Below are 18,400 nucleotides of genomic sequence, written 5' to 3'. Positions count from 1 at the left end.
AATAAAAATTTCTGTTTTTTTTTGCTGTCATAATATGCAGTTTGATGAAGTGAAGATCTTCCATCTTTAGCATTAACTTTTGCACCATATAAAATAAGAATTTCAACTGTTTCCTTACTGTTTTTGAATGCTGCTTCATGAAGTGGAGTTCTTCCATCTTTATCTTTAGCATTAACATTAGAATTTTTCGATGATGGAGATTAATAACACTTTGTCATCATCCATGATTGTCCTGTAAATTGTATTCTCTTTATGAATATCCGATGAATAATTTTTAGATTCACATTCCTCGAATTTCCATCTGTTGTTTTCTTCAAGCACTATTCTTTATTTAATAGGTAATCAAAACCAAAATCAATGTCTTTAATCACTTTTGGGTGCTATTCCTCAAAATTTGTTTGATAATGAAATATATGATATATATCGGAAAGAATCTTATTTGGAGGGGGTTTATATGAATCAATTAGAAATTTGATATCTTGATAAATTTCAGATAATTCTTTATTGTCTTTTGTTTTAAATCATCCATTACACTGAAGAAACCATCGAGCATCGACACCATGTTCTCTATGCTGATGTGGTTAACTAATTTGGTCGGCTCTTATCATATTATATCGGCTAATATTGCTTTTCAAATCTTCTTACGAACATTTTTTCTGAGCATTTTATAAAAGTGATTTTACAACCTATATATAACACTTTTATTTTTTAAATGAAGATCCTACATTGAGAGAAGAACTTTGTAAGATTTTTCGTATTCGAATTCTAGACTCAACACTTACTTAATTATGAGATTTTAGCGAAGGATATGCACATTGGGCTTATAAATGAGCATTAGATATACTAAATTTTTAAATTTTGAAATAAAATTGTTACAAAAATGATCCCAAAGAATAATGGAAATAGACCATACTAACACTATTATTAATAATATACTGTCACTTTTAGTTTACATCGAAATCTTCTAAAATCGGAAACTAAAAATTATCTTCCAAATCGACAGCCCTACTTTCAGGTAATTTATTTACATCTATACAAATTGTCAAACAAACCCTTTCAATATTTTTTTCTCTTCGGTGAATTTTTTGAACGATCATATTTTTTATTTCAATTTTTTTAAGATAAAAAATGAGTGATTCTCGGCAGTCTTTTTTGCAATGGAAGAATAACTTCCTCAATAATTATATTGAGTTTGTGAAAAACGACAGCAACATTAACAATCTAATCTCTTTGTTCCAGGAGATTAAAGACAGTGGAAAGATTCGTGATTCCTTCGGCAAAGACACCAAAACTTTCATCGAGACATTCATCTTCCCACTTATTAACATAATTTTGAACACTCGCTATGAACAATACACCAATTTTCCTCAAATCATTAATTTACTTGAGTCTATTTCGAATTTTTACGCATTTCTATTCAAATCGAGCTATGACAAGTTTCTTACTGACGCTTTAGTATTGTATACTTATACACAAGCGCCTGTTTATACGACATCTAACACTACTGGTCAAAATTACTCAGAATTGTATGCAAGAGTACTCAAACCAATATCAGTTCCAGAGTTTTGCGAAGTGATCAAAGTAGTCATTGCTCAAAACGTCACATATGAAAAAATTAACTTAATTTTAAACATTGAGAACCTTCTAAAGACAACTGGTATTTACCATGTTTACATTAACGAAGTCCTCAAGTATTTATTACCAGCACTGATCACAAAAACAGGAAATTCCCAGAATATTCTTCTTGATACCCCAGATTTCAGAATTATCGATGAGATCTACACAAAACTTTGCGATTTTGCTACAGAAGATGACCAGAAAGGCCAGATCCTCCTTTCTTGCGTTAACATCAACGTATTATTCATCAAATCTACAAATCCTGAAGAACAATTACGTGGTTTCAACATGATCATGCGCGTAACAAAGCAAATTTCGCAAAACAACATACAATACGTATCAGATTCCGTTGACAGAACTGGAGTTATTGGAGAATTGTGCGCAAACTGCCATCCAGACGTAATTGTCACCTTTGCCCAGTTCATTGAGATGATTGCTCCTGTTTACCGCATTCCAATTGAGAAATGCAACAAGCTTTGGGCACAAACAGTCAATGCTCCGTTAAATGTGATGTTCAAGTACGTCCAAGCATGGAAAATCATAGTTAACATTTACCAGCAATCGATCAGAAACTACTTATTCGATGCTATTTCCAATGGAAAGAAATATCCGTATCCTATCATCAACTTTTTGATCAAAATCTCAGCGACAGCAACTGAGAACAACAAGAAGACTTTATTTGATGATATATTGGCCGCATCTTTCTCATGTTTGCCCGAACAAGAAGAAATTTATTTCCAATTAGTCGTTGCTTATCTTCCAAAGGACCAAGAGATGAGGAGAGGTGTTCAGAGACAAGTGGCCGACCAAATAAAGCAAACAAAGAACGTAGACCTCGGAATGAGGATATTAACCGAATTACTTGGCAGCGCTAACGATGAAGTTCTTCATGCCATCATATCATCAGTCATTCCATTCCTGCAAGTCAAACACCTTCCTTTCTTCTCAAGAATTCTTAACGCTTTGAAAGGAAAAGTTACAGATGAAGAATTTACACAATTTTCAGATGTTATGGAAATCATTGCCAAATCAGACATGTACAATTTAGAGCAGTTCTTCATGTCCTTCAATGCCACAACATCCAATCCTTTCCAATCTCTCCACAAAGTTTCAATTATCAGATCACTTTGTAATTTCGGCCATAGATTGCCAAATACTAACTTAGTTCACCAGTTATACAGTGGACTCCTCATAAATGACAGGCCTATGTTCTTAGATATCATCTGGGAATCGTATTTCAAATCTAATTCACCATCATTTATGAAATACTTGGTTGATCTGCACAGCGAAGCACCAGAATCCATCCAAGGCTTTGTAGAAAAATGTTTCACAAACATAGAAAACGTTGCCAGCCTCAATATCCTTCTTAAACTGATCCACGAAGTAGAAGATGGAGTTGACAGAAAGGCAATGAAATACATTCCTTTGAATGAATATTTGCCAGATGATGAAATGAGTTTTGTTGACTTGATTTTGTCAGAAAACACATATCGAATCATTGTTCCAATCTCACTCAGCTTGTATGCATTTAAACTGAGAGTTTCAAGCTTAGTTCAGTTAAATCCTTATTCATTTACTTTGATTTCACAGAAAGGAAATGCTTCAGTCGAAAACTTTTCATTGAAAGAAGACAAAATTTTCGAAATCAAAGTTTACAATGTCATGGATTACAAACCTTTCATTCCGAAGTATTTCCCATCACAAATCATAAACCAGGAGAAATATACCTCACAATTATATAACGTTCTTTGTAAAGACGATAACGAACAATCTCCTGTTTCATTGAAAATTTTGAATTTATTGCCAACATTAGAGAGCCAAAACAATTTACTGAGGAATGCAAATACTCCTCAATCATGGGCAAGTTTCTTCTCATCTAAAATCAGGAACTTGATGATCTACCGATTGAACACAATTGGTTCAATCATCAGTGGAAACCATGAAGAATGGATTGATTATTTCTTTAAGACAGGCGGTGTCCAAGTTCTACTTGGAATTGTCATTTTCATGTCAAAGAAATTGTTTTCTAATGATGAAATCGGTTTATCACAATTCAGTTATTTACTTAATGTCGTTAAACTCATTGTCAACACAAAGAAATGGGAAGACTACAAGAAAGAAATGTGGTCAGCATTTGACAACAACGCATTGTCAAATTTGATTCAAATCTGTTTGTCAAATCTTACAAATGATAAAATCATTTCACCATTGATGACAATTGTGAGAAACTTTGATATCGAACAGATGAAACAGATCCAGTCATTCATAGATCTCTTTAATTCTACTATTTTCCATCCTAATAAAACGGTCAGAAATGAGATTTCGAATTTGATTTCTACATTGCCTCCACCGACACAAGCGAGATTGTTGATGCCACTTCTTTCATTCACAGTCAACAAGCCATCAGACGCTTTCTTCGAGCGATTGACACCAATCACCGAAGTTGTTGAGAATCCACAGCCATTGTGGGATCCATGTATTTCCATTTTGAAGGAATACTACCAGTCAACAATACAAGACAGAAGAAATGTTAAACCAGAATTTGCACAAAGAGTTTTCGTGATTTTGGACAAACTTTCAAATAAATTTGAAAAAGTTCCAAATGCGAATGAATTGTTTACATTTTTAGTTGATTCTGTTTTATTCAACGGTTTTAATTTCTATGAACCATCTAGTGAAGTTATTTCATTGATTATCAAACTTTTCAGGCAGAACAACGAATTGATTGTAACAATCTCAAACAAAATCGAAGAAATCGAGAAGATTGTCATGGAAATTCCAAAAGAAAAACCATTCATGAAACCAACAACTACACCAGAGAATTGTTACATTGTTAATGTCAATAACAGATGTGATTTCCTTTCTTCTATTCTCCAATTACTGAAAAACATTCCACAGTTTGTCAACTTGTTTTTGTCAAGAGAATACACTGATAAAGCTCTTAAAGATTTGCAATTAATTTTGGGACAATTGTCATTCACTCCTCTCCAGTTTGTTAATCCAATTCAGTTCTGTTTGGACTGGAAAAGTGACGACGGTTTTGACATTTTAAGTGGCTCATTAAATGATGCTCCAGAATTCTACAGACGATTAGTTCGAAGTATTTTATCAGTTGATGTTGGATTGACACCCGTCTTAAGAGGCGAAATCAGAAGGAAATTGTCATGCGAAGAAGAAACAGAATTTACAGATAGATTCTATTCTTTACTTCCTGTTTCAATTTCAAACACAGATGACATGGAAATTGCAATCAAGAATTACTTGTCAGAAAAAACCGTTTCTACTGACAAATTTGGTGGCAATGTCAAACCAGCAATTCAAGTTGACAAAATCTCTAAACCATCTAAATTGTTAGTTGTCCAACTGCAGAGATTCACAAAGAACGACCAAGGATTTAAAGAGAAAAACAACAAAGAAGTTAAATTCCCTCTTAAAATCGACATTTCCAAATACATGGAAGGAAATAATTCTAATAATAATAATTCAGTAGATTTATTAGGATTATCAAATAATTCTAATAACTCAGTTGATTTGTTAGGCTTAGGAAATAGTAATTCTAATAGTGACACTGTTTATGAGTTACGAGGTGTTTTGGCACATAAAGGATATCAATTCGAAGGACACTATATTTCATATGTTAAGAAATACGAAGACAACAAATGGTACATCTATGATGATTCCAATGTTTTCGAGATCAGTGAAGAACGAATGATCAAAGACTGTACAGGCGGAAATGACATCTGCAATGGTTATGGAAATCTTACACATGTTGTTAATTACTTCCCATGTCAGAAAGAAATCTCAGGATACATGTTCTTCTACTCACAAGTTAACTGGCAAAATGAAAATCTTTCTATGTCAGAGACAGTCAAAAACGAACTCATCAAATCAACAAAAGAAAACATATATAAAGATATATGTTCATCAAGTGAATATTCTAGATTGATTTTGAGTTGTTCAGATGTTGATATTGATGGCAAATTCCTTTACAAATCTATCGAATCTCTTTGTAACAACGAGAATGTCACTGAATCAAAGATTTCTCCATTGATTGATCGCTTCGTTCAGTTGATTTATTCACGTCCAGAATTAGCAAACTCTATTATTGAAAACGTCGACCAAATCGACAAATACGTCTTGAATGGCATCACAGCCGTTGCAAGGAAATCATTTGCAACAATCTTCATTCAGAGTCTTGAACGATCATCACCTGAGAAAAGAAAACATTTCGAACAAAATATTTTACAACGAATTCCTAATTTGTCTCCATATTTCAAAGTATTCGACGATTTCTGGCGAATCATTTCTAAAATTGTTTCAATTGATTTCGATATTGGTGAAAACATCTTCAAGACAATATTAGATTTTGTTTGTCTTACATTGCCTTCATTCGCAACAAACTACAGTCGTGAATCTGTTATTTCTATTGTCAATGTTGATACTATTTTTGAAATTCTTTCATCGATCAACATTTCAAACGAAAATAAGCAGTCATTTTCACACGAAGTTATCAACAAACAGTTCATTGACATTTACATCAAACCACGAAATCACTCTAAGTCATTTTGCAAATTCATTTCTTCATTCATCGGCAGTGACAAGAACCTTGCAATTCTTTTGACAAATGTCTTCTATTCCGACATGAACATCACCGCATTGACATGCTCAAGTTACTTAGTTTTATCACTTTTCATTGATAAAAGCATCTCTAAATCATTTTGTTCATCTATTGTTTCGGCCATTGAACTTAAAGGCAGCAACAGCAAAATAGAGATCATTTCAGAAATTATCGAACGAATCAGATATTACAAAGAAGATTTTAGTGATTCATTCATCAATCTTTCACAAATGATCCTTCAAACATTCATCATGTGCAAATCAGAAAACGTTCGAAGTCTAGTTGAAAGTCTTTTGGGCACAGTTTTCCCATTCATTTTCAGCAAAGACGAACTTAGTGATTTGGAACGACAGCACTTGACCGATCTGTTTTTGTCTCTCCACTCTATGTTACCCGACATCACAACAACATTCAGGAAACTTCGTGAGAGCTATTACTACCGCGAGATCAAGCGCGAACAGTTTAATTCATACTCACCATGTGTTCATTACTTCAACTTGATCAAACTTATTGTTGTTCGTGGTCATATGAACACTGCTATGTTTGAATGCGGTAACTCATTCATCGACACATTGAGTGTTATCACACAAGAGCGTATTGTTCCTAACTATTCATTGGAGAGCGAATTCGACTTGTTACAATCTAGTATTGTTGATGGTACCGAATTTTTCTCTAAAAACTCATTCACAAAATTCATCCGATGCTTCCCAATTGTTAAAGGACATTTCAATGATCAACAGATCCTTCAATTACTTCGGATTGTCCCAAACACAACACGTGGTACCGAAAAGATCGCTAATTCAGATTGTTTCAAGTCCATCTGCAAAGATTTCATGTCTAATGAGGTCCGCACATTTGTTGAGCAACGTTTAACAGTTGATAACGCTAAATTATTTGCTAAAGGTATGTGGAACATCGATGTTATTGAGTCGCAGATCAAGCGAAAGAATGCTGACTATTTCATCTTGAGCTGGGAACTCTTAAGTAAAGATCCAAACACATCATCTATTTTCTACTCTAAAGAAAACATCTGTTCATTCTACTCGGGTGTTAACAAAGTTGATAATCCTAACATGCGTCCTGTTATGAAACTTTTTGCCGCATTTAACCATGCATATTATCAAGTCAACAAAGGCAAGAAGCGTCTTGGTTTTGACAAAGTCAACATTGTTCTTGACTGCTATTTTAAGACAGCAAAAGTTAACACTAAACAGTTGATCAATTGTATGCAAATCTATTATCCCGATAATTTTGCATCGGGTGGTATCCCAGATTTCTTACGATCTCTTTGCATTATGTCTAATGATATCCGTAACCATATCTTCAACGAAGTTATTGGTCTTGATAAACCATTGTTTGATGTCTACATCCCCGACGAATGCATTTTCATTGCACGCTTTTTAGTTGAACTTTGTTCTCCAGAATACGGTAATTCAGGTCCAAGTCAAGTTCTTCTTGCCCGCGAACTCGGTTCACTTGCAAAAGTTCAGTATCCAGTTGGTGAAGCACTTGAGATCATGGCTCAGCGATACTGGCGTACCGAAACCGACACCGGTGAAGGCAATGACGACATGATCAAATTCGCATGTGACATGTTAGTTCGTAATTGTTCATGCGTTGAAAGTATCAGTGGGACATGCCGCATTCTTGAAGTCAAATACTCAAAATCTCTTGGTGAAGATAAAGTTAAAACATGGCTTGACAAAGTTTATAAACAAGCATCTATTTGTATTGCACGTGCATTAGTTGTTGATTCTAACTCACCCGACATCTCTATGTTTTACGCATGCATTGATTTTTCAACTGAACTTCACGATAAACTTCCCGACATCGAACTTCCTAAGCTTGCCGTTGATCGAAATGAGATTCTTTATTCTAAAGCAAACTCTAAGAACGAAGACAAACTTACATTCCTTGACCGCGTTATCCAAATTATTGGAATCTAATTTTAATTTTCAATTTATTGATTTTATTTATTAAACAACATATTTTATTTATTTGTATTCAAAATGTAATAAAAATGTTTTGCAGATGTTAATTTCATTGCGGCTAAACTATCAGTTTGATTTGTTCTCAGTCTATGAGTTGCTCTATATAGGCGCTAACATGATCACCTTTGTAGAAATTTGTTACCATTTGTTTTATTCTACAATTATATACATTATACAGGATTCGGTATCAAAAATCCAATAAAAGCTATATATACTGAATAATTAACTCTAATAGATTCGATAGAAGCTCTAGAGTCTTCTTCGTCATTATTAATCGATAATGATAGGGGAAAAAGTATTTACATTATTAAAATTATCGACTTTAATTTGATATGGATCGAGCTCAATGATTAAAGGAGAAAAACAAAACATTGTCCAAAAAAGTGACATTTTTTAATTCCATCATTTCTCATTACAAGTATTTTAAAAGTTCAGACTTCATCATGATAATACTTGGGATGAAGTGTATAATAACTTTAATTACAATCATTTATATAAAAATCACAGCGAAGTCATTAATGTCAACGACAACTTAAATTATTTCGTTTCTTTATCTAATTTTTTCGACTTAAATCCAAGTGGAGCAGTTCGATTTGAATTTACCAGTGATGAATCAAAATGTTTAGTTGTTACAACAAAATTTGAACTTTGTAGTTCAGGTTCTCTAAATGGAGGATCTCTCTATTTTAATAACAAAGGTCAATTTGTTCAAAAACAAAATTCATATATTAAATCAAAAAATACTGCAATGAGTCCTTCTTTTTGGGTCAAAGTATCAGAAAAAGAAAATTATAAAAATGAAATTAATGAATCAACAATTTTTGATTGTGGTGTATTAGAAGGAGGATGCTGTATTCAAATAGTCATGGTTGGTGGCAGACAAATCATTGATCGATGCAATATAACATCAAACAGAGTCAATCAAGATATTGGAGGATATGACATGCAAGGAATTTCCTCAGATTCATTTATAAAATACACCACAATTAGATCAAACAATCAATCAACTAGTGATAGTTTTGGTTTATGTTATCACCAGTCATCAAATAGTGATAAATTGATTTCAGCAATATCATGTAGTTATGCTGAAAACAGACAACTTAATACAGAAGGAAGATTAATAGCAACAGCTACAAAACTTTCTATGTTTGATTGCTGCATTTTACTAAATGAATTCACTTATACATTTTATCTTTGGGAAGGTTCACTTGTTTTTAATAATTCATTTGCAGATAAATATACAGCAACATCGCAAGCAAATTCTGTTGAATATATTAACACATTTTCAAGTTCAGAATGCAAATATTATTATTTTGATATCAACGAAAACGAAAATAAAGTAAATAACAAAGATGACGAAGATGATTCCGATGACATTGAAAAAGTTAAGCGAATTGTTCGATATCTTGATAGAAAATCTAATTTCATTCAATTTATATAAAAATTCATTATATACTTCTGTAAGTTTATTTATTTGGATTTCAACTTTCAAAATTGGTGTAAAAAAATTGAAGTCCCTTGATGAATATTGAGAAAAGTGCAAATTTTGATAATTGTTTTTCTGATAGATATAATCTATTTTGCATGTTAATGTTAAATGTAAAATAAAAATAGCCGGGACAAAAGGTGTAAGTGAAATGTGATATGAAATTGTGAGAACCTCGTAGAATATTTTGACTACTTTCTCTCAATTTTAAATTTTACTTACGCCTTTTTGAATGGCCGTTTTCAAGACTTCAAAAACTGTGGGATATTTTTTACAAAGCGAATCGACATTTATTTACACCATATGTGCACTTTACAATGCACCTGGTTTCATCGAATTTTTCCTGTCAGATTTTTCGTGAGACTACTTTTTTTTTTCAAAATTTTTTTACGTTATTTTTATGGACAAGCTAAGTTTTTTCACATATAAAGTTGATCCTGAAAAAGATCAAGCAATTGATGATTTTCTCAGGACTCCTATTGATAGCAGATCAACTCCTGTTGATGATGGTTTTAAAATTCATAAATCCGACAATCCGAATCAGGCAAAACGCGAAATTAAAAACGCTGAATTGACGAAAAAGCAAATTATGAATACATGGAATAGAGCAATTACAAAAATGTCAAAAAGAGCAATTTCTCCTCCAAAACCACGCATAACTTCAAGGAGTGCTATGGATGGATACCCATCTTTAGTTGAAAGAACAATAAATCAAGAATCAACTTTGCAGAAAAATCCATTTTCAGAATTTGAAGAAGAACCACAGCAAAAAACTGTCAATAATAATATCATGCCTCTACGTAAAAACGATATTCCCATAGGTAGACACTATTCAAATAACTTGGTTTTGAAAAGAACAACAAATAAATATTTCAAACGTTAAAGATTGCAAACGACAAATTTGGTGTTCTTTAAAATTACCATCACAGCCAATTTTCACTTTATTACGAATAATTTAGATTTAATTTCAAAATTTTTCTTTAGGCACTATTATTTAATGAAGCAAGCATGCAAACAATTTATTTTAGCTAGAGAAAAGCTAACTTTTATATACCAAATTGAATTTTAATTTGAAATTTTTCGATGCCAAAAAAATATCCAAAAGAATAGGAAATCTATGCAATACTAAAATATACGCCAATATTTTATTTGAAAAAAACAAAATAATTAAACATAAAAACAGAAATTTTAATTATTTTTCTCCAATTACTTCCTGGAACGGGAAGAAAATATCAACAATCTTTTGATCTTTGATCACAAGCTTCAAAATTGCTTGTTCAAACAAGATCCAGCATCTTTGTTCTTCTTCATTTATCAATGGAATAAATCTTTGATTTTTGACTACTAATTCATTCAAAATTATGTAATAAAATGGAAGATCCGGGATTATTTTCATGTGCATTGCACAATTAAACAAATTTGTTTTTGTGTTTTCGATTTCCATGGCTTTGGATAGTATCTTTGATACTTTTATGATCAAAGTGAATGTTTTGAGTAGTTTTTCCCCATTAATTAAATGTAAATTGTCAACTGCCGTTGCGTAGAGTTTATTTCCTACTACGGTTGTGAGCATTGGATTTAGATCATCTTCTTCGGGGTTGTTGAGCCTTTGTTTGAACAATTCCGATAATTTTTTAATTGTCGGGAGATTATTCTTAGTAATGTCAATCATTTTGTGCTCAACAATCGCAAAAAATGCTGATTGTTGGCTGAGCCTTGTATCAAAGACTGAAAATGCTTTTTGAAGAATTAATTTTTCTTTTTTCAAGTCTTCGATCAGTTTTTTGGTGTATTTGTCTGCATATGGAACAGTAAATATTGTTTCATAATCGTTGGCAACCTTCGACCAGTTTTCAATCATATTTAAGTACAATTTGTAATTTAAGAACGTTTCGAAGGAATTTCCTTGTGTAATCAGTTTGTTTATTGCTGATTTTACAGCAAATTCTTCGAAATCATTGCCAAGTTTAGAAATAAATTTCTTAATTTGGTCAGATTTCATAAATTCAATTGTATCCATTTCCTTTGAGTTTTCTGTTTGCTCTAACTGCAAGAACATCCTTTCGTTGTCTGAGTGTTGTTCAATTTTCTCTGGTTCAAAATTAAAAACCATTTGTCTTTGAATAAATGGTTTCGGAAGAAGTCTCTTCGGGAATATCTTGAACCAAAACATTGCATTGATGTTCAGACCTTCTGGAGGCTGTAAAAAGCAAGACAAAGTTGAATATTCAAATTTTGTTTTGACAACCTTGGCAATTGCGCTTAAATCCGCGAAGGATGAATAGAAAATCATATATGGCTGATCAAAAATCGTATACATGTCAGGAATTTCGAACAAAGAAGTTGCATTGCAAATTTTGTTCAAAATTGAAATATAAATCTCCTTTGAATCGATTATTCTCTGAAAAACTTCTTCAACGAACAGTTTCCTGGATGAATATCCTTCAGATTTCAACCAATTCATCGCATGAGTTTTCAAAAACATGTTTAGAATGAATTGGAGTGTTGCGTTCGATGGCCATTGATTATATATGAACTTTAGAAGTACTGAATGGCACTGGTGAAGTGAAGAAGAAGATTTTTCAATTAAATTTTGCAAAAACAGGGCGTAGTAGTCAACCAACTCATTTCTCTGGTTCTGCTTCGAATACCTGTCATCTCTGAGCAGTTTCTCGAAAAACGGTTTATAAATTGATTCAATAAATGGGAAAATCACAGGAGACATGAAGAATGGGATCAGAAGTGTAGGTCTCATCTTCTTTGGTCCGTTGGAGAGAACGTTCGCGTAAAAACTGAACGCCAACTGCAAATGTTCAGGGGAAGTGAAATATCCGAACAAACTTGGGATACTTGAGCTGCAAAGGAAGTCAAAATCTGATTTATTGGTTATTTCGAATATCGCTGTTGCAAATAAATTGATTTTGAAGTGAATTGTCGTCAATAAATGAGAAGCTTGCTGAATAAGCTGAGGAGAGATGTTTGGAGGTGATACATATTCTGGATTAAGTACAAATGTCTCTAAATGACTGATATCTTTGAAATGGGACTCGAAATTTTGGAAATTTTCTAACATTGGCATCATTATAGATTTTCTGTGCTTTACGATGATGTTAGAACGATAACTTTCAAGATCTGAAGCAATTGAACTCGCTAATTGGTCAGATGCTTTAATTACAAATTTTGTCAAGTATTTGTACTTAATATTGACTCTAAAGAAGTCATAATGCTTAACTAGCTTATTAGAATCTGATATTTTGTCATTTTGGCCGATAATTTCAATAATTGACTGAATATTTGATTCAAAATTTTCAAATTTAATGTATTTTTCATTGAAATGTGAATTTCCATCAATATCTAATACATAATCAGTCAATATCTTTAAGAATTTCTCGTTTTTAAGAAGAATTTCCCATGAATTTTTTGAAATTTTTGAAGATAACAAATTACAAACCAAAATTTTCGTTGATTTTGCATGTTCTGTTGATTTTGTTACGATCCCAATTATGTTTTGTTCGTTTTGGATGTTAGAAATAAGGGAAATACAAATATCATTAAAATAACATGACTTTTTTTGGTATTTTGTCATTTTCATTAATTCTACAGCTAAACTCGTTACATCTCCAATCAAATTTGCCTTTTCAATGTTGGAAATCAATGTTTGATTCGATGAAATGTTTTTTAGTATTTGAAATGTATCTGTAACAGTTTGCTGAGTGTTTATTGTTAACGCTATACTCAATATTCGTATAATAGCAGCATTAATTTGCATGTCATCATTATTAAATTTTTCATCGATTAATTTTTTGAAAAAATGAATAATCATTTCATGTATTTGATCGCCAAGATTATCAGAAAGGTTTGTGTGTATTTGAAATGTATTTAAATCATTCAAATTTGTGAAATAAAATGGAAATATCAAAAATTGAAGCAAAAATTTAAACTTTTGGGAAGAAAATGTTGCGAAATGTTCTGGTATCCAGTCGAGCATTAGCCCGAATTGGTCAATTTGAGTTTCGTATTTGAAAATTTCGGTTCCTTCGATATGTAAAGGCAAAATATCTCTGTAAGTGTATTTTTCCAGGTCGATAGTGTACAAATAATGGTATGTATTAAGAAAATGGAGGAGAGTATAATAGCAAAGCGAATTGTTAAAAATCGACATTTTAGTTTCTTCTAATTTCTCGATTAATTCAAAGAAAATCGATGTGTTCATCTTTTTTATTTCGACATCTGTACTCTGGTGAAATGAAATTGAGAAGTATTCGTCGGCATAAACTAAATCTGTTTCTGGCGAATAATTAAGTAGGTTATAAGATAAAAATAATGATATTGTATGGATGATTAGTTGTAAATCGTGAATTTCAATAAATAAATACTGATTATCAGAGCGATTACCTATTGATATTAAAAATTTTAAGATGTTCTCCCAGAAATTATTGCAATACTTGGATTTGTAAGTAGCCTCGTCAAAATTTGTTACTTGAGAAATTGATGCTATAAAGTCAGGAACTTCATTCATGAATTTTTTTTTATGAATTCAAAAGGGGAAAAAAGGTTACATAAAATCATTATATATTTTAAGGGTGTATTTAATATATAGCCTTCAATGTTGTTTATGGTTAGTTTTCAATGCAGCTTCGCCCCAATAATTAGAAATTTGAATTAGCGTCAGATGGGCGTAAGTTTATCCTTAAGGAAGAAATTTCTATAAAAAGGAAACGAGTCCTAAATTTCTAAAAGTTCGTTAATTTTATCGAATAAACGAGCTATTATGATTGAAAAAGTTTAAATAGTTGGATTCATGATTATATTTCAATAAAATATGCATGTATTGATTTTATATAGATATATCAATTATGATGCATAACTAAGTGAAGTTTATCCATAAATTGGATATCTTGTACCAAATTGAGAGCCAAACTAGATTTGTTTTAACAAATTTAACAATTATTTTTAATAATATGATGGATTTACTCCACTTAATTATGCATCAAAATTTATATACGCACATTAAATAATAGTTTTTATTATTATTGCAAATTATTGATTTCCATCAGCAACATTTGTCATTTTAAAATGCTTTATCTATGGAAATGAATATAATCCATGGACCTGCCTAATATATAAGTTATATTTTTGGATGCTGCTTGCAAGAATCTTTTATTTTAGGCATTGTTGAAGCAGAAATTAGATTGTGGCATAGTTAAGGGTGCACTCACTGACATGCTGCCATAATATCAGCATATCTTTATTTTAATAACAAAAAGGTATAAAAGCAATATGAAGTACTAGGTAGTGATCTATAATAACTCTTTCCGGATCAAAAATAAATATCAATCTTTATTATACAGAATTTTCTTTGATTTTGTATCAATTATTAATTTATAAAATTATATTTGTTTTAATATCAATCATTATTTTATCATGTTCCCATTTATTTAATAGTAATCATTATTATATTGGATTCACTTTCATTTTCTATCAATCATTATTTTATCGCGTTTTCATTCATTTAATATCAATCATTATTTTATCACGTTTTCATTCATTTTCTATCAATCATTATTTCATGAAATTTATTTTTATTTAATCAATCTCTACTTTGCATTGCTGAATCAGATGATATTATCAAATTCTTAGTTGATCATGGTGTCAAAAAATATGTAAAATACGACTAAATTTGTAAAATACTATTTTATAAGATATAATAAGTATTTAAGGATGCACTTACCACTTTCTGACATTTTTTCAATTTAGTGAAAGAGAATTTCTTAAATTAATGATTAGCATCAAATCGAATAGAAAGAAATGATTTAATTATTGATTTTAAATAAAAAATAATTCCATATAAAAATGATTGATATTAAATTAAAGAGATTATAATATAATTGTGATTAATGTTAAATAAAAAAGAATTCCATGTAATAATGATTAATATTAAATCAAAAATAATTGAATGAATTAATTATTGATATTAAAACAAATATAATGCTATATAATAATGATTGATATTAAATCAAAGAAAATTTGATATAATAATGATTGATATTAAATCAAAGAAAATTTGATATAATAATGATTGATATTAAATTAAATAAAGTAAGTATAGCATTGACATCGGCACCATGGTCAACTAAGAATTTGACAATATTATTTGAATTTTTCCTAATAGCAATAGAAAGAGGAGATTCATTAACTGAGAAAATATTTCATAGATTAATAATTGATATTAAATGAATGAGAATGTGATAAAATAGTGATTGATATTGAATAAAGGAAAGTATGTTTAGCATTGACATTAGCACCGTGTGATATAAGAATTTTTACTGCATCTATGTTATTATATTCTGCTGCGAAGCATAAAGCAGTCATATGATATTTGACATCAATTTTTTTGATTGATCCAACTAAAAATTTAAAGATATCGGAATTTTGTGACATGCATGCATAATGTAGAATATTTCTTTCCCGGAAATCAGTTTTATCAGGAAGTTTTTCGTTTTTGAGAATTTCTAATGTTTGGGGAAATGCAGCACACCATGGAACGATGCAATTTTTTTCTTTCTCAAAAAGTAGAAATACTGCCTTGAGATTTTGATATTTGATAATATCTTCGTAAATAGCCCTTGATTCTAAGTCTTTTCCATCGAAATCTTTATATGTAAATAAATTTCTATCTAAAACGAATTCAAGCATTTGGTGATTGTGTGAACATACAATATTTCTGAGACATTTTAGATCCATTTGATTTTCCTTTAAGCATTCGTTGATAATGTCTGTATTTCTACCGATTATTGCATATCGAAGACATTTCTTTGAAATTGTATACTTTTGGTTTGAAAGTAAGAAAAAGAAAATGTTTATTGATCCAAAATAGGCACATGCTTCAATTAATGATAAAACAGCACTGAATATGTGATTGGGATAAGAATCAAATAAAATTTCATCATCACTTTTAGTCAAAATAGGGATTGAAATAAATGCATTATTTTTTATTTGATTTTGAGAAATATATTCCTTGAATTTATCAATCTGGTCATGCATAACAGCAAATTCGATTGAATCCACTGATGGAAATTCTATTTGAAAAATTTTTGTATTATCAAAACCAATATTCTTGAGTATTTTAATATAATTCTCACCTGAAGCACAATTATATTGAAATGCTTTGATAATTATCTTCGAGAGTTGGTTTTTGGTAAGATGATATTTTGAAATCAAAACATTTGTGATAATATTGCACATATCTTCAACTGAATCATTAATTTTCATACGAAAAAGTTTTTCAAATGCTTCTATAAAATCTGAATATGGCTTTTCATAGTCAGTGCTCATTAATTTTTTTTTTACAAAATGCACTTGCCAGGAAACGTCTCAATTTTTAACGTGCATTTTTTCGAAAATTCTCTCACCAACAATTTTTAATTAAAGATTTTCAAGTTCTCATTCTCGGAGGGAATTTTGACATTATGATCTTTACAAATTTAGGATTTTGTAAAGTATAAATTGGAATGTGGAGGCGTCCTATGGTTCGGATGGCGCCCATATATACCATATAAATTAAGTGCCCACCATTCCCTGTATATTATTTTGACCTTATTACTCATAGTGAGTAATCAAGTCCGTTTATGAGATTCATTGTATGTATCCTAAAAATTTGTTAAAGTGTTGTATTAAAATTAGGTTTGATCAAACAAAATTATTTTTATAATTATACAAAAAGAAAATATAATAAAAAAAATACAGTTAAAATGTCTATGCTTCAGGTGTAAGTGGTGCATCTGGTTGCTGATCACTTGGTTGAGGATTAGTATTTGAGCTATCGTGTTGTTGTGTAGCTTCTTGTATTCTGTTATCAATCTCTTCATGTATTTGAGCCCAAACAAAGCCACCAAACTTATTTTGAGTAGGGATGAACCATTCATACCAATGTTCACCAAAAATTTGTTTAAAGTTTGTCAAACTTCCAAGAGAGTATTTGTGTTTGTCTTCTTTTGCTATACCTTCTAATGTAGTGTGATCATTGCATGTATTCCCGCAAAATGATAAACCAAAACAAGCAACGTAAATTCCCATAGCGCAGCAACTGCCAAAGATGAGCCAATAGATGATTTTCATATCAGAATCATCTTCTCCTAGGTATAATAAAGCTGATGATCCTGCCGTAATAACTAAGAAGCAACTGTAAACCATGAATAATATGAATGGTTTCATATTCTTAAGGGCTACGCAATTTCCGATTGCTGGACAATGATGATCGAATCTGAAATAACATTTTTTGCATTGTGAACAATGATGAGTTCTTTTTGATTTAGGTAAATGGCATTTTTTGCACAATGAGAAATTTGCTATGCGATCTTCAAGCTGAGCTGATAACGGCGAATTTTTATATACTTCAAGTTCGCGTTCGACGCTTCCGGCATCAAGCCACGACAAATTAATGTGCGCTGTAATCCATAATACTGAAAACACGATATATAATATTAATACTAAAAAGTAATACGGTCTAACTTTACTTGGAAATGAAGAATATCTCGCAAAAACAAACGCAATTGCTGTGCATGTTACGAAAAGATATATAAGGATCATAATAATCCTTGCAGAAATATCTGCGCATCGAAAGGGGGCCCAATAAACCATAAAATCTCTTTTTCAAATAAAATTTAAGATTATTTTCCATTCAAAAAT

At 31.0% G+C, this 18,400-nt stretch overlaps 6 protein-coding genes across 6 annotated transcripts, besides 1 other annotated feature; 3 read left to right on the top strand and 3 right to left on the bottom strand.

Moving 5' to 3' along the window:
- Window positions 1-1,122: 1,122 nt before the first annotated feature.
- On the top strand, window positions 1,123-8,262 carry TVAGG3_0876120 (ubiquitinyl hydrolase protein; the record flags this gene model as incomplete). Its single annotated transcript, XM_001321553.2, has 1 exon — window positions 1,129-8,181. One exon carries the CDS (start codon window positions 1,129-1,131, stop codon window positions 8,179-8,181), a length of 7,053 nt encoding a protein of 2,350 aa, XP_001321588.1.
- A 372-nt stretch (window positions 8,263-8,634) lies between these two features.
- Window positions 8,635-9,891, top strand: TVAGG3_0876110 (uncharacterized protein; the record flags this gene model as incomplete). Its single annotated transcript, XM_001321554.1, has 1 exon — window positions 8,975-9,667. One exon carries the CDS (start codon window positions 8,975-8,977, stop codon window positions 9,665-9,667), a length of 693 nt encoding a protein of 230 aa, XP_001321589.1.
- Window positions 9,892-10,112: 221 nt separating this feature from the next.
- On the top strand, window positions 10,113-10,595 carry TVAGG3_0876100 (uncharacterized protein; the record flags this gene model as incomplete). Its single annotated transcript, XM_001321555.1, has 1 exon — window positions 10,113-10,595. The coding sequence occupies one exon, from the start codon at window positions 10,113-10,115 to the stop codon at window positions 10,593-10,595; it is 483 nt and encodes a 160-aa protein (XP_001321590.1).
- A 309-nt stretch (window positions 10,596-10,904) lies between these two features.
- TVAGG3_0876090 (uncharacterized protein) lies at window positions 10,905-14,231 on the bottom strand (the record flags this gene model as incomplete). Its single annotated transcript, XM_001321556.1, has 1 exon — window positions 10,905-14,231. The coding sequence occupies one exon, from the start codon at window positions 14,229-14,231 to the stop codon at window positions 10,905-10,907; it is 3,327 nt and encodes a 1,108-aa protein (XP_001321591.1).
- Window positions 14,232-15,427: 1,196 nt separating this feature from the next.
- Window positions 15,428-15,457: a mobile genetic element.
- Window positions 15,458-15,526: 69 nt separating this feature from the next.
- TVAGG3_0876070 (spectrin binding) lies at window positions 15,527-17,079 on the bottom strand (the record flags this gene model as incomplete). The annotated part of the gene is made up of 1 exon (XM_001321557.1): window positions 15,929-17,047. The coding sequence occupies one exon, from the start codon at window positions 17,045-17,047 to the stop codon at window positions 15,929-15,931; it is 1,119 nt and encodes a 372-aa protein (XP_001321592.1).
- Window positions 17,080-17,251: 172 nt separating this feature from the next.
- TVAGG3_0876060 (cysteine S-palmitoyltransferase protein) lies at window positions 17,252-18,357 on the bottom strand (the record flags this gene model as incomplete). The annotated part of the gene is made up of 1 exon (XM_001321558.2): window positions 17,468-18,352. One exon carries the CDS (start codon window positions 18,350-18,352, stop codon window positions 17,468-17,470), a length of 885 nt encoding a protein of 294 aa, XP_001321593.1.
- Window positions 18,358-18,400: the final 43 nt, after the last annotated feature.

Source organism: Trichomonas vaginalis, chromosome VI (genome assembly GCF_026262505.1).
Source record: "Trichomonas vaginalis G3 chromosome VI, whole genome shotgun sequence".
NCBI lineage: Eukaryota > Parabasalia > Trichomonadida > Trichomonadidae > Trichomonas > Trichomonas vaginalis.
Note: the sequence above shows the minus strand (reverse complement) of the source record. Positions and strands in the feature narration are given on the sequence as shown.